This window comes from Lissotriton helveticus, chromosome 5_1, assembly GCF_964261635.1.
Source record: "Lissotriton helveticus chromosome 5_1, aLisHel1.1, whole genome shotgun sequence".
In the NCBI taxonomy this organism is placed as follows: Eukaryota; Metazoa; Chordata; class Amphibia; order Caudata; family Salamandridae; genus Lissotriton; species Lissotriton helveticus.
In genome coordinates, this window is record NC_136065.1 from 325440296 (window position 1) to 325466101 (window position 25806).

At 44.1% G+C, this 25806-nt stretch overlaps 1 protein-coding gene across 4 annotated transcripts in view; it reads right to left on the reverse strand.

The window, feature by feature from the left end:
- The window catches only part of DVL1 (dishevelled segment polarity protein 1), a 650234-nt gene that overhangs the window by 72515 nt on the left and 551913 nt on the right, over positions 1-25806 (reverse strand). For all 4 annotated transcript variants that reach the window (XM_078642391.1, XM_078642390.1, XM_078642392.1 and 1 more), the window contains one exon: positions 21742-21874. In XM_078642391.1, the coding sequence (XP_078498517.1) occupies positions 21742-21874 (133 nt within the window). The remainder of the gene's footprint in view (positions 1-21741; positions 21875-25806) is intronic.

A 25806-nucleotide genomic window follows, 5' to 3' on the forward strand; every position in this document is an offset into this window, starting at 1 on the left:
ATATATTTTGATATCAATGGGTCTGTTTGACAAACCTGCTCTCAAAATCTATACTTAAAAATGGCGACTTTTTGCCTCACCAGTCACAAAACAATCTGGAAGGGTCCAGTTGTGAACATTAATGGGTTGAATACCAGAAAGAAGGCTTTCTCAATGCCAACTTGCATTCTTAGCTCTCCATCATAGCACAAAGTTGTGTGGGTGTGTCAGTTTTACCACCCACAGTTGGTGTGGTTTTCATCCTCGCATAAACAGTGGTTAGGACAGCGATGTGAAATGAAATTAATCTCATATCTCCCTATACTAATTCACCACTAATCCTCTTTGGGTTTCGGAGTAGCGTGCTACTTGCCGAAAAAGCGCTTCAACGTCTCATCAGGGGTAGTAGCGCTATATAAATGCAATTACAATTAATCTGCATCCACGTTTTTGTACCCATCCCGAGTCCATAGGGTGTCTGCGCAAACGCAGAACAATGTGCAATGATCATCTTCATATATGCAAAACCAAACAGTCGCACAATTTCTTACGACGACCCTGGCACCACTTTCGAAGCTCAGTTGAAAAAAACCTCCAACTTATATTTTTGTAAATCGGCGTCTCTTTCTACAGCTTTCCCTGTGATTGGAAATACTACTAGAGAACCACATACAATCCACAATAATATTAATTATGAGACTCAAGAAGGTCAAAACGTAAAAATCGAAGGCCAGACCAAATGGCCACTTGTGAAACGTCAAGCATGACGTAAAAGCTGGGGCCTGGCCCGTGCCAGGTCTCCCCTTCCGTCCACGCTTCGCATGGGCGGCCTCCGGCAGACGGCGCGTCTGCAAACACAATGCACGATTGTGCTCTGCGGGCCCAGGGCTTTCATGTGATGTCAGAGAGTAAACGGCACCATGAATATTGACTTACCGGCAATGAACCTGGCTTTGAAATCCATCTAGGGCTCCCATTTTCTCTATATTTAAATCTGATATTTTATGACGCCGCAGGGTGAGCCAGCGGAAGGCGAGCTTGCGCCTGAGCAGATCGCTTAAATTGACAATTTTCTTCATAAGATGGATGGCGACACAAGTGTCTCTCAACGACCGACCAGTGCTTAATTTGTTAAAAAAAAAAATAGTGCTGGGCTCTCATCAGCAGGCCACTGCTGCTTGCACCAATCATTGCCCCTGCCATGCTGCCAATGATAGCAACAACACAAACTACAACACAACTATTAACCATCACACTCCTAGAGGGGTGACAATTCAAACCATTCCAGGCCCCCAAAACTTTACGAATGGCTTGGTTGGCAGGTGATTGTAATTTTTAATGTATATTGAGATAATAATTGACTGTTGCTGTGGTCCTCTCTAAATTAGCCCGGCACCGCCACCTAGTGGCAGACTGTCACAAGCGCTGGTGTTGACAATTAGGTACCGGTGCTGGGAACCGGAAATCACGGGTTCAAATTAAGACCGACTAAGTAATTCACAGGAGACAATACAAACAACAAGTTACAGGTAGTGTCACCTGGACCCACTGGCTGTAATATCCATTTTTAAATTCACTGAATTAACATGCACACATTTACAATAGATTCCGGTGCAACTTGGACCTGGCTGTTAGCATTAAAGGCATTTGTTGACTTTATCAGCTATGTTTATGTTTAATATATTATATATATATATATTAACTAAATCAGTGGATGTTTCCTGTGTTAATATTTGGACATACTTGGCACAATGGCTCCAAATATGTGTCATACATACTTGGATGCACATGAAATCAATTCCAACTGGTCAACTAGAATGTGAGTCGATCATCACAACCTCGATCCAGAGAAAAGCCGGTCTTTGAAATCTAAAAGTGGAGGTTTTCTATAACAATGTGAAGGGTTATTGTTTTCATTTAAAGGGCGGCTATGCAAACTCAGAAGACCTCAAGGTGGCAGACACAAAATGAATACTAAAGAAAACAGTTACTATCAGTATTTAGGATGATAACATGACGTTTGTGCCTGCGTGTGGGATGCTGCGTCAAGTCCTAAAGTGCAGTGCCACGATGCTGGCATGTACTCTACTTATGGCAGAGTGGGACAGATAGGAACACATAGAAGGTACATCTTTGCGCTGTGTGGGAGCACCAAAGATGCATATGGAATTATTGTATGTGGTCAGGGATCTGGAGACCAATACACAGATGTTGCATCATCTGTACCCCGTCTGTTTACTCTTACACTCCTTGCCAGGATGGAAGCATCTCCCATTCCGAAGAGCTCTCTTGCTTGACTGTACTTTCATAACATTATGGAGAATTACACTTGCAGTTTTCATGGGCAGTTAATAAGTTAATTTTGTGGTATGTTCCACGATGTTTTATTTACCCTGAGCTATAGAAGTACCAGTACATAAATATGGACGTAGACGTACACATTCACAGGTGTCTTAATCAGAGTTTGATAATTTCTTGTGATTGATCTTTGCATTTAGTCATTTGGCTATTCATTTGTCAGGGAATTTAGTAATTCGGTCCTACATTTCTGAATGTTTCACCCAATTTGAATGGATCCTCCTTCAGTAGCTTTCCCCTTGTCTTCCTTCCAGGGTTCAAATTCAAAGTACTAAGCTTAGCAAAACTCATGCTACCTACAGGTAGTCCCAATGAGAAAGGAAGAAAAGAAAGGGTTTTCTGGAGCACATGGTCTCCCCATGAGCCACATTCCTTCTTTTTGAGAGTGACAGGAAGATGAAGAGAGGAAGTTGGCAGGAAACATTAGGAACATGGGGGACAGTCAATAAGAGGAAGAGCACAGCTTTCTGGTGTCCCCCCTCCAACATGTAAGGAATCATGAGGTTAAGTTTACAGGAAACAAGATTGCTTTAAAAGGAGTACATTTCAGGCTCCAAAAGCCACGTGAAATTCCATGTGTGCATAGAGAGAATATGGAAAGAAGCAACAAACTGATGGATGGAATGTTTGAATTAATATCAGCCACTGGCAATTGCTCCAAGGCGCATGCATGCCAGACTGTCGTCCTTCATGCACTAACCCACTCCAGACAGAGACCAGATAAAAGCAATCTTGGTCATGCTCCAGTAGGAACAGACTTGCCCAAACTGTCAGGCCTGGTCCCCTCCAATTCACAAGTCCAACATAGGTCAAACAAAGTGGCTGTTAACCAGCTCATGATATTGATGCCTAATTAAATACTATAAAGTAACAACATGGTTAAATGCCAGTAGTTTTGTAACCTGGTGTATTTTCTAGACTCACAGGCTGCACCTTGTCCTGCCATCTAGTGGTTGGGTTGTCTTTCTTCTTTTTTTTTGATGTAGGTGTTGTTATACACCATTTGGTGGTATGTAAGTTTGTGTGACCGCTTGTGACGTCAGACAAACGTCCCAGAAGCCCCTATGTGTGGTCACCATCTTCAGATTCTTTTTTCCCCTTTGCAAATGTTTCCATCTTTAGAGCTTTGTGTATGCTAAGTAAAATTAACATCTCCTTTATGTAGAGGATGCCTCATTTCTGGGCGGAAGGGGTGCATAGGAGTGGGAGTCTTGCATGCAAATCCAGATAATTGTTCAAGCTGCAAAACCACTACTACAGCTAAGTAACCATTTTGCTTTTCTGGATTATGTGCTGAGCATTGATTTTGTAGCAGTATCCTTTTCTCTTGAGAGGTTGGGTTGAAATGAGTTTGGGATTGCAAATAGGTGCTTTAGCTTTAATTCCACATGCACTTTATACAACGCAACTTTTACAACGACCTACCATTACCACGCATTTTTTACAACGCAGGATCCATTACAACGCATACCATTACAACGCATGTATTTACAACGCAGGTACCTTTACAACGCATACCATTACAACGTAAGTATTGGTAAGTATATCATTTTATTAAAAATATTATAAGTTTGGGTTTTTGGGTAAAGGGGTATTTTTAGGGTTCAGGGTCAGTTTTCAGTTTTTGGGTAAAGGGGTATTTTTAGAGTTTAGGGTCAGTTTTCAGTTTTTGGGTAAAGGGGTATTTTTAGGGTTCAGGGTCAGTTTTCAGTTTTTGGGTAAAGGGGTATTTTTAGGGTTCAGGGTCAGTTTTCAGTTTTTGGGTAAAGGGGTATTTTTAGGGTTTAGGATCAGTTTTCAGTTTTTGGGTAAAGGGGTATTTTTAGGGTTCAGGGTCAATTTTCAGTTTTTGGGTAAAGGGGTATTTTTAGGGTTCAGGGTCAGTTTTCAGTTTTTGGGTAAAGGGGTATTTTTAGAGTTTAGGGTCAGTTTTCAGTTTTTGGGTAAAGGGGTATTTTTAGGGTTCAGGGTCAGTTTTCAGTTTTTGGGTAAAGGGGTATTTTTAGGGTTCAGGGTCAGTTTTCAGTTTTTGGGTAAAGGGGTATTTTTAGGGTTTAGGGTCAGTTTTCAGTTTTTGGGTAAAGGGGTATTTTTAGGGTTCAGGGTCAGTTTTCAGGTAAAGGGGTATTTTTAGGGTTCAGGGTCAGTTTTCAGTTTTTGGGTAAAGGGGTATTTTTAGGGTTCAGAGTTAGTTTTGGGTTTTTGGGGTACAGGGGTATTTTTAGGGTTCAGGGTCAGTTTTGGGTTTTTGGGTAAAGGGGTATTTTTAGGGTTTAGGGTCAGTTTTGGGTTTTTGGGTAAAGGGGTATTTTTAGGGATCAGGGTCAGTTTTGGGTTTTTGGGTAAAGGGGTATTTTTAGGGTTTAGGGTCAGTTTTGGGTTTTTGGGTAAAGGGGTATTTTTAGGGTTCAGGGTCAGTTTTGGGTTTTTGGGTAAAGGGGTACAGGGTAAAAAGTTAATATAATTAAATTTAAATTACATTAAATTAAATTGATTAAATTAAATTAAATTACAATATATTTATTTTAATTAAATTACATTTAAAAAAATATTATATACTTACCAATACTTACGTTGTAATGGTATGCGTTGTAAAGGTACCTGCGTTGTAAATACATGCGTTGTAATGGTATGCGTTGTAATGGATCCCGCGTTGTAAAAAATGCGTGGTAATGGTAGGCGTGGTAAAAGTATGCGTTGTAACGTCATACATCCCTTTAATTCTTTCTGTCCCACCTGCACTTCTCTGTTCAATTGAACGTCCACTCAATGGTGTTTTGTGAAGGTGTGTATGGATGGCCAACTGACTGTAATACAGATGCCATATATGGAAAAGGTTGCAAAGAGGCAAGGGTGTCATGGGTGACTGCTTGCATTTGTTTATCTCCAGTGGTATAAGTGGTATTGGGGGAAAAGCATATGCAAATGTTCCCACCTAGTCTATCTAGAGGGCATTCCCGTAGGACGTAGTGTGCATACCTCAAAGCAAAATGTTGTTGTTTTGCCTTTTGTGGCTATGCAAACATGTTAACTCTGGTGTGCCCCATTCCCCAAAAACTCTTTTCTGTATTTGTTGCGTAAGTTCCCATTTCTGATTGGCACTAGCCTGTCGCTTAATCTGTCCATATATATGTTTTGTATACCTGTCAGGTGTAATTCTATTAGGGTTATGTGTCTCTGAAAGACCTATTTCCAAACATCTTGGGACAAAATTAAGAGAGCACATATGACTCTGTCCCCCTGCTTGTTGGGGTAGAACATCATCGTCACTTTGTCTGCCTGGATTTGCACAGTTTTCCATTTTACCCATGCATGAAAAGGATTTAGGGCCAGGAAAACTGTTATTCAGTTCCAACACATTTGTGTGTTTCACTACCTCCATTAGGTTCCATAGACCCCCTGATTTTCAGATTCCCTGTGAGTGCACTCCACCCTTTGTGGGATGCATTTGTGACTATGGTCACTGAGTGAGTTGGATAAATGATAGGCCTGCCTACTGCTATGCTTTCCAGGTTCCACCATGCTATTTTCTTCTGTACCTTCTTTGTCACAACCAGTAGATCTTCCCATCTTCCCACTGCCTGTTAGCATTTGTTTGTGGCCACTCCTGCATTGGTCTCATGAAGTGTCTGGCATGTGGAATAAGCATAAAGCATGATACTATAACGCCCATTAAATTCCTAACTGTCCTCACTGGCAGAGATTGCCCCTTTTGGTATAGGTGTGTTTTTCTCGATGAATCCCGAATCCCAGGGCCGTACTGGCCATAGCGGGCACCGGGCAATCCCCCGGTGCGCCACACGGACTGGCCATAGCGGGCACCGGGCAATCCCCCGGTACGCCGCATGGGTGGGGGCCGGTTTTCGGCCCCTGGGGGCCGTTTTTGCCAGGGCCGGTTTTGGTTCCCAGTCCGGCCCTGCCGAATCCTTTTGGTTGTGGGGAATGCTTTGGTTTCCCTGCCATTGAGTCTTGTATTTATGCTGTTTTGGCATTGTCGGAAATAAGTTTGCACTTACCAGCTAATCGTGTAGGTAGGGATAAAGATATTCATCCCCCCCCTTCTCAGATGTGTTGCTACAATGGCTAAACATCTGGCAAACACACTGGGTGCTGACTTCATCCCAAAGCGCAGTAACTTGAACAAATAGTGTATCTGGTTCAAGAAGAATCTGAGGAATTTCTTATGATTGCTACTCATCAGCAGATGTAGATTGGCATCCTTGATGTCTCTGGTTGCCATGTAGTTTTCCTTCATCAGCCACGGAATGATCTCCTGAAGTGTCATCATCTTGACCTACTGAGTTTTTATGAATTTGGTCAAGAACTGGAGATCCAGACTAAGGGGTCATTCGGAAGGGCTCCGAATCGGATTCGTGTTTGCCGAAACCGATCCGGAACCGTTGTTTCCAACCGAATCGGACACACAGCCCAATGACTGATTCCGATGCCTGGAAACCGTTAGGGCTGTCCAAAGCGGTTCCAAAAGACATTCAGAGAGGTTGCGTATTTTGGAGTTGAATCATACATCTCTATGGAGTTCGTTTCCGAGTGAGCGAGTACAGTGACCGATTCGGACAGCTGTTCTGATTAGGTTTCTCCGGAACAAATCGGCTGCCAGAATTAGTCTTTGGGGGCCCATAACAGGCCCCCCTTCACCTGGGGCCCTTCGAATCGGGCCCATGGGCCCCCTCTCCCCATCATGCAAAGTGAGACAGGCACCATGGGGGGCCCGCCACAGGATGCCCGCTTTTTCCCAGCCTCCCCTTTCTTCAATGGGAGCCTGTGTTCTTGCTCGAGAACACAGGCTCCCATTGATGTCAATGGGAGTCCGAATGACTCGTATCCAGAAGCACCAGGCTGCATCCAAATCGCTCAGTCTGACTCCCCCGATCCAAGTCATTCGGAAAGCATTCCGGAACCGATTCGTCTGAATGCTTTCCAAACGAGATCGGAATCGACCCCTAAGTCTTAGTAATTTGATCCTGATTTGGTACTAGAACAGATACCCTGGTTGGTCTTTGTACTTTATCTATTGTTAGTTTTTGCAGGAGTTCTTCCAAATCTTGCTGCAACTCATTTGAATAATACAATAGTCATGTTGTACAATGTTCAGTCTCCACTTGCCGAAGAGACTGACCTCCAGATGGAGGACCCCTCTTATTCTGCCCACTATGATGTTTATGATGCTTATGATGTTTATGATGTTACATGATGAGCACTTCCCTCATTGGAGTCACTTGCAGGGTAATCCCAACCCTTTTGGGGTCTGGCCTCTTCCCTTGACCCTGCCTCAAAAGGGCTGACATGGTGTTGATGGGAATTGTCACCATGGGGGTTGCTGTTTGTTGTGCTCCTGTCTGTGTAGGGAATGATGTACGTGGAATACTGTGTTGAAAAACCTCCTCTTCCTGAAGGTCCTCTAGTTGGTGCAGATCCCCTTTTCAAAGGGCAGAGAAACTGCAGGGCTTCTCGTTGTCTTTTTTAACCTGTTGGTGGCATCACCCACTACTGGGCCAAAACGATGTTCTTCCTGAAAGAGGTGCTTATCATGGACAACTGGTCCTCCTCTTAAACCCTGATACTTGTATCCAAGCATGTCGCCTGCGGGTAGTTCCCATAAACAGTTGTCTGATTGCAGTGTCCATGGCATTCAAGGCTGACTTTAGACAGGTGGTGGAAATCATCTTGCCCTACTGGATGATGGTGTTTGTCCTAATTTTACAATGGTCGTTGAAGTATCAGCTCCTTGATCTCCTCCCGTAGTTGACAGTCATAACAGATGAAAAGTGCATTGGCTATTCTCCATTGGGCGGCACCCACTCTCCATTTCGCATCCTACTATCTCCATTCTCCTGCTTTCCTTCTCTGGTGGAGGCCCATTGACAAAGGGCATTGGCTCTTTCCCTGACTGTGGCCACTGTTATTAGGTCTGCCACTGCATTGCCCTTTATATATGTTCGGTCTTTTGATGAGTGTTTGTATTATTATTCCGCCCTTGGAGTTACTGTCTTTCATGAGGCTGGTTCCGTAAAGACCTCCTTTACTTGGTCCAGGATAGTTGGGAGCATTGGAATTACTGGCTCTTCTTTTGTGATGTTAAGAGCATCTTCAACAGGAAGCAGGTTTGTGACTGTTCCACACCTAGCTACACGTCATAGATGTTGACAGCTTTTCATCCAAGAACACTCTACATTGTGATGTGACGAGGGGCGAAGGCTTCAAGGGGCAGGAGTCAACAGCCTCCTCTGATGCATTGGTATTAACTTTTAAGATCTTGCCAAGCAAGCTCCAGGAAAGGACCCTATTACACATCTCCTCCTCGTTGTTGAAGACTTCTTCTTCTTCTTCATGGGGTTTGGGTGTCGCCAGTGGCTGCAAATCGACTTGCTTCTCTTCTTGCTTCTTTCTGCCGGAGGTCTCGAAAGACTTCAGAATCTCTTTAGGGATTCATTGGAATTCATCTTCTTTTGGAGAATTACAGCCATTTCAGCTTCATGTTGGTGGTTTTACTTTTCGACCTTAAGCGCCCTTTGTTTGGCATTGAGGGTGAGTTCTGTGTTTCTTTTCAGAGTTGGGGTGTGTTACCTTGGCTCCTTTTCCCTTGCCTGGTCTTCCAGCACAAAACTGCTACCTGAGGGTCATCCACCAGTGGTGTCCTTGTGGTGGGACCCAAGGAGTTATTTTTGTTTTGACCTCCCTTCTCGCAGCAAGGGTTTCAGTGCTGAGGGGCTCACTGGGTTCCTTGAGTACAACGCTTTGTCTCTGGCCTACTCTCATTGCGGTGTTAGTGGCATACACCTCTTGTCTTATTGTTACTTCGGCACCTTCTTCGTGGACTCTTTATTTTCAGGGACAACACACTCTCCTTGATGTCACAACACTCCTCTTGAACCAACTAGGTTTCTTTAGTGTTTTCATCCTTGTCACAGGACAGACCAAGGTCCTTGATGCAGATTGGCTGTTTCTGCTGCGTCTGGTTAGTGGCATGGTGTGCCCACCCGTGCTCTTCACTGGTTCAGTGTGTCTTTGGCTGTAACCTGGCACACACATCACTGTCTTCAGTAATGTAGTCTCTGTGCACTACACGTTTGCTGACTTTGTGGCTGTCCTTTTGTGTGAACTTATGGTGGCACTTGGTGCAGAACCTAAAGGGGATGTTCTCCATTTCCCTCAACAGCTCCAGGCACCCCGAAACACATGCCTAAACCCAGCAGCCAGGTTCTCCAATTGGCTCGCTTACTCACCTACATCCAGTGGTAATTTCTTGTCCTTGATCGTTCTTCCTTTGTTTCTGTTTTTGCTGATTTTCCAGCTGTTCTGACTGCTGCTCCTTCGAATATTCTTCTGATTCAATTTTGACGATCCTGGAGCTCCTGGTTTCTGACTCAATGGTGGAAAAAAAGAATGTGGAGATGGTGACCATCCACAGGAGCTTCCAGGACCCATGTCTGAGGTCACGTCACGAGGAGATAGACATGCACGAAATAGTGTCCGATGATGCCCATAGCAATTTTTTTTTATAAACTATAAAATACAATTCCGAACCCAACTACTAGATGGTAAAATGCACAGCATGAGAATCCAGAAAACATTCATGCTGGAAAACTCCACATCATTTGGTGGGGGTGGGGACTGGGGAGGGGTGTGTGTCTGTATATATTTATACAAAGGTTAAAGTTATAGTTAGATATGGTAATAATATCTTCTTGTGCATTAAAAACTTTTAAATTCACTGAAAAAACTAACAGGTAAAGGGGCGTTATAGTTAGATGAAAGTGTCAGTTAAAAGATACAGTTTAACTAACACTACCACTAAAATTCACCAGGTATAGTTGTCTCAAGTAACTGTAACTTGCGCCCCAAAGGGCACCCTACCCTACTCTTCCAGGACACTGGCACACATATGGTGTTATGCCCTGTATCTGCACTTTAATTATTTTTATTGTTCTTGGACAGCATTCTCCACATGAGCTGGTGAGAATGATGCTCTCTTTATTGGCAGCCTTTAATCTAGTATGCCGTTATGGGCAGCCTTTAATCTATCATCCCTTTATTGGCATCCCCCATTCCATGCCCCCTTGATTGGAGACCTGGGTCAGCTTCCTGACAAAACATCCTGTCTAGCCCACTTGGGCAGTATGCTCCGCATTATGACATGCAACCTTCCACCTATGCCCGCAGGGGCTGTATTTCGATCTCAGGCTAAGTCACACACACGCCTTGCCTTTGCCCACCGGGGCAGTATAACCATGTGACCCGCATTTCATTACTTCTGCCTCATGCAGTGAGAATCAGTACATTGACAACTGATCTCTAGGGGTCCATGTTGGCTTTACTTCCTCACCGTGCCATCTAGGGCTTCCTGGGAGACCAGGTATTCCTAGTCCCATGAAAGCAAGAGGAGTGCACCAGGCCTAACATATTTCGGGGAGGGGGACATGTGGTAACCCTCCACTTTAATTAAAATCAACATCCCTGGGGATGGGGTTCCAGGGCTAATAAGGCTCGGCAAGAGGGGTCATGTGGCCCCCCTCAACTTTAATTTTTAAAAAACAGCGCTTGGTGATGGGGTCCCAGGGGGAACACGTGGCACCCCCTCCCCTTTCATTAAAAAAAAGGCCCTGGGGGGGATGGGGTCCCCTGGCCTAATAAGAACTTGTGGAGGGGAGGAGGGTCTCACAGGCCCCTCTTTCATAAAAAAATGCCCTTAGGGATGGGCTCCCCAGGACTTAATAAGGCTAGGGGGGGCATGTGGCCTCCCCACCTCTTCAATTTTTAAAAACGCCCTGGGGGATGAGGTCCTCAGGGCCTAAAAAGACTTTGGGCGAGGGGACCAAGCGGCCCTTCTCCCTTTTAAAAACTGTAAGGCCTTGTGGCCTTTACGTTAAAAAAAACCTAGAAATTCACTGGAAAAAAATGGTTAGAGTATCATTATAGTTAGGTGTGATAAAGATGTTTCATTAAAAATATAAAAACACAGGAAGTCACTGGAAAAAACATAGGTTAAAGTATTGTTATAGTTAGATGAATATGTCAGTAACAACATTAACGTTTAGAACTTTTAAAAAAACACAGAAATTCACCAGTTATAGTTAGCAGAGCTAACTATAACTTGCGACCTCACCCTGCACTGCTTATGACCTAATATATTACATCACTAATGACATCATTCAATGAGTGTTCTAGTTTGTTTTTGCCTTCTAGACTCATTCAATGGCTGTGCGCAGCGGCCCTTGGAGGAAAAGTGAAAGGGAGAAGGTTGCGGCAAATGGGCAAACGCTACACCCAGAGCCCCCCTTAATCAACACCAATTATAGCTAGGGGGACACTGTGTAGGTGTGACATCTTTGATGTCATGTGCAAAAGTCACGAGCAGTGCTTTTAGGAGAGTAATGGCTGCGTTGATAACTATAATCTGGGAATTTCAGCGATTTTTTTTATTAGTAGTCATTTGGGATGTAATGAAAAAGTCCCTTCAACTGGTGCTTTTAAGAGGTTTTCTTTAACAATGTTGTTTAGACATCAATTGTAAAATACCACAATAACTTCTGTTCTGTGATGTTCTCTCATGAACAAAAAATATACTTATTTAATATTACTGTGTGGGCAATCCCTTAAGCAGTTAACCATAAACATGAGGCAACAGCGCTTAAAATTCTTCTGGCACATAATTGGCCATAATGATGGGTAATTTTGGGTCGTGCTGTCTATACAGAGACCTCTCCTCAGCAGTGTTTTATGAGGGAAACTTCTGGAACTGCAGACTGATGGAAATATCTTCTGGTAGTTACAGGATTAAGCAACCTCGGGGTAGAAGGTATGACGCAGACCCTTCTGGGGCTCGTTTGAAGTGTGGGCCTGTGGGTGGCATTTTATGTTAACTAAACTATATTTAATACAGAGCTCTCCCCCGCGACTAGAGTCACCACAATGCATGGTATGAAAAAGTAAAATTACAACAAATGACGCAGTAGGCGTTTCATATAGCGTGCACAGGAGGCTGAACCCACTCTAGGCGCTTAGCAATACAGCAGGTATAGTAAAGAGTTGCTTTTACATAGAGATAAACTGGTGGCTTTTGGTGAAATGGATCCAGAGTAAACAGAGAGATAAACCTGAAGCAAACCCCCTAATTAGGGGTATCCCTCCAGCCTAACGAGAGTCCACACCACAGCTTGTAAAATTGTAGGTAGCAGGCACAAACTGTCGCGAGAGTGGGACTTACTCTACCGCCACACAAGCTGGCCGTGAAGGGGTGCTTCCTGTCAGGAAATATCCTGAAGTTTTCCTTACTATACTATGTACTAATATACCATGTCTGTGCCACCACGGTTAATTGATATAAGTTTCCAGTTTTCCGATTTTAACGCCTTTCGGGGCTGCAAAACAAGAACAAATAAGAGCAAAGACTCCCACCTTCCATGCAAAGATTAAAGTCGAGCTTTCGTAAATATATTTACAGGATCTGTTCAAATTCATGTTAAAGCCCAGTAATCTGTTGTCATAACACCAGCTCTAAAGTGGAATGAAATTAAAATGCCTAGATTTCTTTTCAAAAGTTAACCCAGAAGCATTACTTTGCGCTTCAATTTTTTTGTCAAGTTTTTGTCCAAAAGGACCAACATGTTGAAGATCAATTTTTTTTATCAACTTTTAATTTTAAAATTAAACATCTCAGTGGTGAAAATCCAGAGGCCTTGTTGATCACAAATGTTGATCAGTGATCAACACGGCCCCTGGATAATCTGAATTGAAACTACTAACACAAGTTCCACTGCAAAGTTCCAACAACGCTGAAATTCCTTTAAACTGTTCCCAACTTCCTTTACCTCTCCGGCTTTAGCTCAATGTACATGGGAAGCCCTCCTTAGACAAGGAAACCAACCCCCAGATTCATCATTGTCCCGTTTTGCGAGTCCTTAATAGCGATTATTAAGGAATCGCTATTAAAGACTCACAAAACGGGATTCATGTAGAAATCACAATTTTATTTGCGATTTCTACAGCTTCCTTATTTGCGATAAGGAATGACTCCCCATTCATTCCTATGGCCCTTAAGGCATAGGAATGAATGGGGAGTCATTCCTTATTTGCAATTAGCAATTTGCTAATCGCAAATAAGGATGCGATTTCAAGGGTGCCAGGGGTGTCCAAAGGACACCCTGTAGCACCCCTGAAATGTAAATGTAGACTGATGTTGCGCACACACATGTCCAAAGGACATGTGTGTGTGTAACATACAACTTAGAAAAATGCACTAAAGTGCATTTTTCTAAGTTTTCGCTATTTACCACGAAGTCAGACTTCGCGGTAAATAGCGGCCAAAAATAGCGATTTCGCAATTTTTAAAAGGTTCATGAATAGCATTTAAGGAATCTCTAATTGAGATTCCTTAAATGCGATCGCAATTTGATAAATCGCAATTATTTGCGATTTTTCAAATTGCGAGTTCATGAACCATTGATGAATCTCAAATGCCATTTTTGCGGGCGCAAACGGCCGAATTTTGCGATTCGCACCGTTTGCGCTCGCAAAAATGCTTGATGAATCTACCTGCAAGTGTCACTCTTGAAAGAGGGAGATGAACCTCACACGGCAGAGATACCTTGCAAGTCCTAGCCAATCACCTTTCTCATGTAACTGATGGGACTTGAAGCCTTCTTCACCAGCCGCCGCACAGACAGGGGAGTAACCATTCCAACGCGTTCTGCTACTTCTGATAAAAAGCTCTTTAGACTGCAAGCTTGCCATCCCCTCCACCATCTTCATCTTGACAAACCCCAAAAACCTTTCATAGAAGGTGTCTTACTGTACCTGCCCAGTGCTCCGACTTGTTCTTCAGAATGCGCGTTGCTGGCAAGACATTCTGGCAAGGCTGAGTTCAGACACCCCAAATGAACGCCCTCCTATACCTGAAGAGTGCCTCTGTCTCCTTGCTTCTCTGGCAAGCGTTCTGCGCTGCAAGAAATAAGCTTTGTGCGCCGGGTGTTTGCCCTGGCCTGGGTCTTGCGCCATGTTGCTTTTTTCATTAAAATATAGTGAGGAGCTCAGCAGGAATAACTTGGGACCTGCTGTGCTCTCATGAACGAGTTATGATTACTTTTTGTTATTTTGAGGGATCAGTTCGCTTGTAAACCAGGAACCGCTGGCAGGGAAGGAATTTAATTTCTCAACACAGGACATATTTTAAAAGGTTTCATTAGGCCCGAGGCGACTTTAGGCGCTCTGCAGAAGGAGAACTGGAGCTCCGGCAGCCACTGAAAGCAGAAGGATTTGCCTAATTAGCTTGGGTTTGTTTTTACACCACTGCCTATGCACCAAGATATTTCTATACATTACTATAACTCGGAAATAGTTCCTCGTGTAATGTTAGCTGTTACAGACAAGAGGACTCGTACCCAGACTTGTTTCTTTGGCATTGTGTGCACGATATTCCATCCATCTTTCTAATTATGTAATTACCACATACTTACTTTATTGATGCATTCTGAACATTGCTGCATGCAGTGAAAACTGAGTCATAAGGAGTTTGGGCGTAAAGGTACAAGCACAGAACACAGATTGGCAAGTCTGGGCGCAGTAGATGCCATAGGATCCAACGTCCGCTTGGAATGCCATTTGCACCTGGGCAGGATATGGAATTTCTGCTTTTGTCAATCCGTCCCTGCTGCAGTGCACGGAGGGTGGGATGCAGGGAGATTTGACTTGGCGTGAAGCTAAACTGCCCAGTGTGCTGGGAATGGCAGTCAAAGTGTAACAGATGAAACCTACCACTCACAACACACAATGGTCCTCGATTGGATCATGAATCTAAAATTTACTGGTTTTGTGCCAAATGGTAGAAAAGCAAAGTTGGTGGATCCGCCTTTTATTCCAAGATATTGGGTGCAAGGGGGCTCTGCCTACCCACAATCCTCTCTGCACTGGCTTGTGGCGTGCCAATGAAGGTAACACTCAATAGAGCCCTCTCTACGCAAGATTTCCGGTGGTTTTCCTCCAGGTAGTTTAAGGGGATGCGCAGTTCACTGCAGGGTCCCTCTGGCTTGCATGGGTTTCTACTGCATTTCAGCTGTTTGCAGTGAGGGGGTTTAAGCTGTGCTGCTCTGTTTGAGTGTAGAGGTCTAGATGGCGCTTAGCTGTTAAAGAGGTACTACAGGTAACTGAGAACTTATTTTTAGTGAGTGTTGAGATCTGATTTCCCTCATTCTTCTATGAGATATTGGCACAGCGCTTCCAGTGCTATGTTGTCATGGCACATGTTCTTTAAGTTATATATCAATTAGCTAAGTGGTTTCAAAGGGATTACTATTCTTAAAATATTTTTTTATGCTCGGTTGTAATGTTGCAGTAGGCAAGAAGGGTTTGGATAATTATCAAAAAGTAGTCTAATCTTTTGTGAGTAGAGTAGAAAAAGGCTGGTTCTTTGTGATAAAAAAATATTAATAATCGATGCAGAGTCCCTAATCTGGTGATTCGTGTGATCAGAAGGTCTAAAACCCATCCAGATTTCTCAGTGATTGTGGAAGAAGTGTGGCGCCGCGGCCAGGGCGACTGACGCTGGAATCTGGGGACCACGGTTCGATCCCCGGCTCCGGCGGCAGGTTAGCCCAGCACCATGTGACTCTGGGCAATAGCTCGCTTAATCTACCCGACGGCCCCCAGCGCCTAGAGACCCTTACGGGTGATTGTGCGCTTTACAAATGTGGACTTTACTTTACTTTAGTGAATAGGGGTCCGGTGCTGGAGGGCTAGAGAGAGAACTGATAACACGGAGAAGGCTGTGAGGCCCATAAATAGGATCTCAGACTAGTCCACATTTGCTAAGAGCAACAAGAGAGGCCTCACATCTAAGTAAAGTGCAATGCATGGAATTTGCTTCTAGACGGGAATGAAGCTAACATTTGTGTCAGAAACAGAGGTAAAGAAAATGGGTGAGAGCACAATGTATGAGAGTACCTTGTCCCTAGCAGGTGGCTGGAGTAGATTTCTACTACCCCTCAAGCTACGTACAGAACTGGTGCAGCATTTCCAGGAAAGATTTATACCGTCATCAAAATACTTTATTCCGGTCAATTTGACCATAAAAGTATAATTTAAAACATATACAATATCTGTTTCAATTTATGCTATAACATGATCACACAATTAAATAAATAAAATGCCATTTATAAAATATATACAATCATGTCATACATATAAAATCTAAAAACACTATAAAATGAACTTAAACAGGGACGGAACCCCGCCAATAGACAAATGTGATAAACAATTATAAACTGTTTGTGGGTCCTATAACAGTCTCATGCAGGAAACTGAATCTGAATTGTTGGCTTATTACAAATATCTAAAAAGGATAAAAGCTTACAGTATATCGGAATAGTTATGAAAAAGGCGTGAAAATTTCCCATACTTAACAAGGCAACTTCCCAGTGCAACCACAGTATAATACATTTGATATTTGATATTTATTAACACTTATAAAGCGCGACTATCGCTCCGGAAGGAGCATCCTGGCGCTGAGCGATCAGAGAACCGACATGGTGAGGAGTGGATTAGATGGCTGCTAGAACTGCTGAGTCGGGGTGGAGGAAAATCCAGGTCTTCAAGAGTTTCCTGAACTGGCTTTCTGTGGGGGCGTGCCTGAGGTTAAAAGGGAGACTATTCCATGCCTTTGACGCAAGGAATGAAAAGGTTTTACCACCTTTTGTTTTCAGCTTTATTCTAGAAATTACAATCAAATTAGCTTCAGATGACCTTAGACAGCGCGATGGAATGTAGCGCTGGAAGCGCTTGGCTAGATAGAGAGGGCCAGTGTTCCTAGTGGCCCTGAAAACCGTGATAAGGAGTTTAAAAAGGACTCTCTTGTGGAGGGGAAGCCAATGCAGCGTGTTGAGGGCTGCAGAGGCAGAAGACCTTTTTGGAAGTTTAAGAACCAGTCTGGCTGCTGCATGTTGAACACTTTGCAGTTTCTTTAGAGAGGACTTCTTTATTCCAGCCAGGAGGCCGTTGCAGTAGTCCAGCCGGGAAAGGATTAAGGCTACTGCGACTGTTTTCCTAGCAGAGATAGGGAGGAAGTCAAAGAATTTCTTCAACTGTCGGATGAGGTTGAAGCAGCACCCAGCTGTGATACGTACATGGTCATCAAAACTCAAGGAAGAGTCAAATTGAACGCCTAAATTGCGGGCCGAGGAAACCGCACATGGTGGTGCTTCAGAGTTTTGAGGCCACCAGTCTTTAGGTGAGAAAAGGGTGTCTTTACCTAGTGGTATAATTTCGGTTTTTGCGCTGTTACATTTGAGATGGTTAAGGTTGAGCCAGGAGAAAACTTGGGAAAGACAGTTCTGGAATCTAAGGGCAGGGTCAGGATGTTTTTTATCAATGGTGACGACGAGCTGGGTATCGTCAGCATATGATGTGACGCGGATACCGTGGGATTCAATCAATGTTAAGAGGGGGGCCATATATATATTGAAGAAGAGGGGGCTGAGTATGGACCCCTGGGGCACGCCGGATGTGACAGGCTTCTCGCCGGAGAGGAAAGGGCCAAGTGATACTGTTTGTGTTCTATTGGATAAGAATGATGCAATCCATGTTAAAACAGTACCCGACACCCCAATCTCGCGCATTCTATTAATAAGGATAGCGTGCGAGATGGTGTCGAATGCTGCGGTTAAGTCGAGCAGGATGAGTACAGCATGTCTCCCTTCATCCTGCAAGAACTTAATGGTGTCCGATAGTTCAATCAGTGCGGTTTCTGTAGAGTGGCCAGGGCGGAAACCTGATTGCTGTGGATGTAGAGTGTGGTTGTCTTCTACAAAGGCTTTTAGTTCCTCGTGGACCAGCCGTTCGGTGATTTTGCCTAGTACCGGGAGTAGGGAAATGGGGTGCATATTAGATAAGTCTGTGGGGGATTTGTTTTGCTTTTTCATAAGGGGCTTGACTATGGCCTTCTTCCATTCCGCGGGGACAATGCCAGAGCTAAGGGAGCCATTAACAATGACATTGATGAAGGGGTTGACGGACTCGATGAGGTAGTGAAGAATAATCGGAGGGCAAGAGTCCGTAGGGGCTCCCGATTTGCAGGTCATGATGGCCTTCTGTGTTTGTAGCAGGGAAACTGCTGTAAACTTGTCTAGTGAAGGTATAGGAGTAACGGCATCATGTGTATGAAATGAGGGAAGGGGAAAATCTTTGTGAAGGGTATTTATTTTGTCAGTGAAAAAAACAGCTATTTGATCGCAGAGGGCTTGAGATGGAGGTATTACAAGTGTCAGGGCCTTGGGATGGGTGAAAGACTTGACTATATTAAAAATGGTCTGTTGTTTTTGTTTAGCTTCCTCTATAGCTGAAGTAAAAAACTCCTTTTTGGCTTTTTTTATATTAGAGAGGTATTGTTTCCTCTGTAAGATGTAAAGAGATCTGGAAGTCTCATTATAAGTTTTCCTCCACTCTCTTTCAAGGACCCTGCATTTAAGGTGGCATTCGGTGAGGGCCTGGGTATACCAGGGGGCATTGGGTTTTCTCTTGCGGTGAACTGGTTTTAGGATGGTTGGTTTGGAGAAAGACGTGACCGTTTTGTGAATCCAAGAGTGGAGATTTTTGGAGTCTTGAGATACATCTCCGACAATAATAGGAAGGGGAGCAAGGGGCCGGGGGTTTAACATAATATGATCAGCGACTTTCTTCCAATTGATCGGAAAGGGAGCGGGAGAGTGGATAGTGTTGGGTTGTGATGAGGGTTTTACCTTGATGGAAAATGGGGATAAGACAGTGGTCGGTCCATATTTGTGGAATCGGGGGACAGACAGCTAGGGCGGTGGAATTAGTACAGATGCCATCTAGCGTGTGGCCGGCCCGATGCGTTGGGGGGGAAACCAATTGAGAGAGGCCAAAAATGTCCAATGGATGTTGAAAATTAAGAGTGTGGGGATCTGAGGGGGATTCCAAGTGGAGATTAAAATCACTGAGGAGGGTGAAGGTGGGGTAGTGAGTCAAGAGTGAAGCAAACGTCTCGTCCAGGGAGTCCAAGAACGGAGTTGCATTCCCAGGGGGTCGATAGACGAGTCCTCCTGAAAAGGAGGTGGATGGATTAATTTGGATAACAAAGCCTAACCCTTCACAGTGCTTGATGAAGGTCAGATCAAAAGTATGGCAAAGGAAGGATTTCTTGACGATGATGGCTATCCCCCCTCCCCTACCACAGGGTCTATCACGCCTAAAGATGGAGAAATCAGGGGGGAGGGTGGTTGCTAAATCGGGATTTGATGCGTCGTTTAGCCATGTTTCAGTAATGAAAGTGGCGTCGAGGCCGTGCGACAGTATAAGGTCGTGAACGTCTTGTCCGTGGCGTGTTAGAGATCTGGCATTAATCAGACCGCAGTTGAAAGTGGCAAGTTTATTTGGAAGGGGAGGGGGTTGGGGAGGAATTGCGTCGGGAGGTCCTAGGGATGGCCATCTACAGAGGCGGCATGAGAAAGGGCCCCATAGGTGATCAGTAAGGAGATACCCCTTACAACTATGGCTGGGTCTGGTCAAACGCACTGAAAGCAGGGCGTCAAAATCATACCTGATGACAAGAGGATGTTGGGCAGCATAGCCCGCGCCCGGCGCGATCTTGGCGCGGACGGGCGCAGACGGGCTTGGCTTAGGCGCGGCTTCGGCGCGCATCCGGCGCCCCCGCTGCGCCAGCCCGCTGCGCCGTCTGGGCGCTTTACACATTTATAGGGAGGTAAGAGGGCGGGAAGGACGGCCCGACTTGAGCGCTGTCCCCACCTGCCTCACACAAGATGGCGCCCACCGCCGCCGGGATGGATAAGAAGCGGCCGGGCTGAAGACGAGCAGTAAAGTATGTTCAGAAGTGTCAGAGTGCCTAATCTTATAATTCCCCTTAAACTGAATTCCCCCACAGTCAAAATGAGGCGGATTTTAAAATTAATAAAAACGCTCCAAAAACGCTATTAAAATACACATCCAGATTATCACATTGCTTTAGAATTGCTCTGCAGCTCGCAGCCCCAGTTCCCCTCACCAGGGAGAGCTTCTGAAGGCGCCGAGCGCTGCTGATGGACTAATTTAAATACACAAAGAGGGCGGGAAGGACGGCCCGACTTGAGCGCTGTCCCCACCTGCCTCACACAAGATGGCGCCCACCGCCGCCGGGATGGCTAAGAAGCGGCCGGGCTGAAGACGAGCAGTAAAGTATGTTCAGAAGTGTCAGAGTGCCTAATCTTATAATTCCCCTTAAACTGAATTCCCCCACAGTCAAAATGAGGCGGATTTTAAAATTAATAAAAACGCTCCAAAAACGCTATTAAAATACACATCCAGATTATCACATTGCTTTAGAATTGCTCTGCAGCTCGCAGCCCCAGTTCCCCTCACCAGGGAGAGCTTCTGAAGGCCCTCATACATCATATGGTGCGCTAATGGGCGCTTTATACAGTACACAAAATTCCAGCGTCCTAACTTGCTAAGAATTCCCTCCAGCATCATAGAATATGTCACAGTATGGTGCCACACAATCTATGCCATACAATCGCAGAAGGAACTTGATTATTTTTGCAAGATCTGGCTGGGCGGTCATAGAGAATAAGAGGTTGAGGTAGAAAAGCTAGACCTAAAGAAAATGATACGGTACTGAAAGAGGTGAGGAGGGGGAACGAAGGTAGCTGGAGAGGGAGGGGCTTACAAATATTTCCTTTCAAAGGTATATTTAAAAAAATGAGATTAGTAGCCATCTCTCCCTGGGATCACATCTGTAACTTGATTGGTTGTGAAAGAATGTAATAAGCTATGTGTATTTTACAGAAATGAATCTACTAAATTTAATGCAAGATTTGCTGCTCTAAATACCACGCACTATTTGTTGTCATTGTCCTGTCCTTTAATCTCTAAATAAAGTGTTGACATTTCCCAACTCTGGGTACTCCCATCAAAATCTGAAGAGAGAAAAGGCTGACCTGACCTTGCCACTATTTAACACCGTGACTGACAGGGTGCAGAGATCACTAATATTTCAGCGGAGGTCCATCATACCTTCATACTTGCTTGTTTTAGGTAAGGTTAAGAGTGAGGAATCGAATACTCAGTATTTTTGGTTTTTGAAGAACGGTTGTAGGTATACAGCGCTAACTAGATCATATGGTTGGAAAATCCCTTGTTATAAATTGTCTATAGAAATAAAGGACGCAGAGACAAACATAGGCATACCATAGAGATGAGACCAAGACGACCTGTGGTCCTTCGCATTGACTTTTTGAAAAATGCTATAGGCTACTACAGTCGACTCAAGCAATGCATCGTTATATTGTAGTGCATCTGACAAACGTCCACCAGACGGCATCCAGCGTATTAGTAAGCACTGGGATCTCCCGTTGCACAGGAGGACAGCACAGAGTCGCTCACCTGCTGGTGTTGTCATCTTCAGAATCGATGAAGCTGCTGGAGTCCAGCTCGCTGCTCATCACCGTGGAGGCACTGTCGTATGCTGCTGGGTCCCAATGCCGGTCCAATTTAGGGTGTCCATTGATCCGAGGGACTGTGAAGATATGCAAAACAAAGCAAAGATTAGATTATCAGAAACGGGAACAAGAGACAGATTTTGCAGTAGGGAATGACACAAATAGTTCCATAATCTTTTAATCACACACACCTACACACAAAATGCAATGATAAAAAATAGATTTCACAGTGACCAAAAAATAAGGACAATATTCCATGGGTCACCAAGAATTATGGAAAGTATATCATGTGCCCCTGTAAAATATGGTTTTTATCGTCACACTGACAGCTCCAAACCATTCTGCATATTTTAACCAATATCCACTGCTTAATCCCAATTTCTCTGCTCCAAGTGCCCATGTAAGCATAAAGGAACTCCTATTTTCAATCCATGGATCTCGAGTGTGCAAGGCAGATACAATATGGCACCTGCCCTGTGGTTTACAGGATTGACTACAGATGTACAAAAGATTAAAACCTTCAAGACTGTAGGATTTAAACCGAAAATCTAAAAAAGATTAACAGATTTTCACCAAACCACGTATAAGATCTATTCTACACTAACTCTGTCTTAATGTCACATTTCTGTGAAAATGTCCAGTAGTTTTTGATAAGTAGAGAGCAACAAAATTTCATATCTAAAAATGTGGCGCCCTTTACAACTTTTGACCACATTGACCAATCTGCAATATGTTAAAAAAACATAACCTGTGGTAATGGCTCAGATCTGTGCCAAATTGGGACAGATTTATCACACGGGTTAAAAGTTAGTACCAAACCAAAAATTGTTTTGGCTTCAGGGCAGATATGGCTCATGCCTTGAAATTTCATTTAACGTTCCGAATATTTGCACTCAATTTCTTGAAAGATTTGCATTTTAAATCCGTTTTCTTTTGGCTTTGTAAAAAAAAGAGTATACTGCTCATGCATTCTGCTCTCACACTCACTCATAGCTCTTCTAGTGTGTTATATGTTGCATACTTAATAATTACTCCAAAACACTCTTCTAATCTGAGAGGTGATTATTTACTCAATTAATTTGAATGCTGTATTTTAATCAAGACTAATGCAATCCCGGTTATATTCTTAATCAATTATTGCTCCATTAGATGTCTAATATAGCAAAGTTTTTTTTACATTATTAAAGATAAATATTTGAGAAGATCATATACTATTTAATCTGAATAAATTCCGTGTCAAGTAGATGTGGGTGGTTCAACTTTGACTACAATGTGCTCTTCTACCACCACCATCATTTCAATCAAGTGTCCATGTAGTTTGAAACATTTGGACATTAAATCAATATGCTGGTATCGCATCCAAGACTAAGGAAAACGATACTGTCAACAAGGCAAATAAAAAAGTTAAATTGACATTTCTACAGTTTCAGATTTCTGAGAAATTATCTGTATCCATATTCAGTATGAGGTTCTACTCAAGAAGTCTATTTTTCACCACATCACCACCAGGTTAATTAGCAGTTAGCCAATCATTTGCAAAGAAATATAGAAAGTTCACAAAACTCTTGTTGACAATTGTTTACCATTGAGTAATTCTTTCTGTTTTTCTTTCCAATCCAAAGATCTTGTTGATGGGCTGTTTTACAAGGAGATATGCCCATGTGATTGTTGGACAACACAACATATAGAAAATAAATGTGCGTTTGGATATGACATGCTTGCTTATTCTTGATAATCACCCAGCACTCCATTAAGAAGAGGATGTCTGTGCAACTTTGTCTTTTTTTAGAATTTGTTTGACATGCATTGCTTCGTAGTTCGATTGCCGTATTAGCCGAATCGCTTTGCCTTCCTCAATCTGCTACACTCCTCGCTTGCTCTATTTGTTCTGTCAGCAAGGCAGCTGTGTATGTTCTTCTATTGTTTTTAAGACTTCTCCAAACTTTTAGATCAGATTGCCTTGATTGAGAAATTGGTATACCAAGTTTCCAGCCTCTGTGTTTAGTTGCAAATCTGAGGAACAATTTGCTCTCAGAGTTCTATCTGGTGGATACGCTGCTTTACCTGAAAGAGGTAGGAACCTCAGGCCTGCTAGGTTATGATGCAATTTAGGGCCAGATTCCTGGTTCTGAACCACATCTACCACCAACAGTAAGAGCTAAAACAGCACAAGCTAACTCACAATCTCTGGCTTACCTAGCCAGGGGGAAACTATTGCGATGTGAGACAAAGGCATGTAGGAAGACGATTGAAAGAGATATGGCACATTATAGGGAACCGAACCGTTTGATTACTGATGGAACAGCTACACCAAATCTTGGACACTGAATCTTGGAAACAATTCTTTAGATTTAAGGAAAGAATCGAGCCTTTAACAAAGGAGAGTGATCAGCGGGCAATTCGCGAGAACTGGGGTCTGGGGGACATCATTACTATCCGGAGGTCGGAGTAATGCATGATGATATCGCACAACAGGCCCTCCTAGCTATGAGGGGGGCAAGATAAGGTACCTCCTAGGACAATCTTGGCACAATCTGTCCCGATTATCTTCCGTGCATCACACCTTCATAGCTGAACCACTCTGTCAAAAGAATTTACTACAATTACCTCTTCATTTTGATATCTTATAAAGAAGATGTTTGTGTCTTTAAATGTCACGCCTTGGTACACCCTTGTCTGTCCCTTCGTCGGCCTGGAGCTCGCGACATTTCGCCTCTGGCCCTCGTGTGATCCATTCCACCCTGTAAGCGTCCAGGAGACACCGCCGGAAAGGGCAGGCGGCAGGCCCTGATAAGGCGCCTGAGAGGGCGCACCTCGCGCTCGCCCCGTGCAGGCTTCAAAGGCCCGGAGGCGCCGCGCGCCACACGCCCCAGGTGAAGCCGGGCCTCTCATTACAGGACGCTGCTTACGCTTGTCAGATGGAGATCTCAGCAGAGAGTGCACAAGAGACCTCGAGCGTGGGAGGACGGCGGAGGGGGGAGTTGTTAGAGACAGAAGCTGTCAGTATGTGAACGGGTCCTCACGATGCGTGGGCGGTCGCATCAAGAAGGAGTGTGTACAGCACACATACAATTACATGTGCAGCGCTCTCGCAGTGATCGGAGGCTGCTTTGACAGAGGGTAGCTTAGGAATGTTTTTTCAACTACCCCTCGCGCTTTACAACTACCCCTCGCGCTTTACAACTACCCCTCGCGCTTTACAACTACCCCTCGCGCTTTACAACTACCCCTCGCGCTTTACAATACCCCTAGCGCTTCTCGGCTACCCCTCTCGCTGTTCAACTACCCCTCGCGCTTTACAACTACCCCTCGCGCTTTACAATACCCCTCGCGCTTCTCAGCTACCCCTCAAGCTTTTCAAGTACCCTTCGCGCTTTTCAGCTACCCCTCGCACTTTACAATTACCCCTCGCGCTTTTCAACTACCCCTCACGTTTTTCAACTACCCCTTGTGCTTTACAACTACCCTTCGCGCTTCTCAGCTAACCCTGGAGCTTTACAATTACCCCTCGTGCTTTTCAACTACCCCTCACGCTTTTCAACTACCCCTCACGTTTTTCAACTACCCCTCGTGCTTTTCGACTACCCCTCGTGCTTCTCAGCGACCCCTCGCACTTTACAATTACCCCTGGTGCTTTTCAACTACCCCTCGAGCTTCTTTACTCTTCAACCACGCCGAGCACCCCGCGCTCTCGAACACCAAACAAATTAAACCTTTCTGCAATTGTTGAAACACCTCTGAGAGTTGGACGCCAAAACCACTTTTAAAGTGACGATGCTTATGCGTTAAGGCATAATTACTACGAGCTTGAGGGAGCGTTTAAGCAAGTTTACGAAACTGTGCACTATCACAGCGTCTATATTTGCCTTTAATCTGTGATGAACATTAAAAAGTACACCCCGTTGGTGGGACCATTTTAGGGATATTCATTTAGTTGCTATATTTAATCAGTTTGATACAACCCCCCCACACACTGCAAGTAGGAATCTTTCTAGGACTCCCAGGGGCT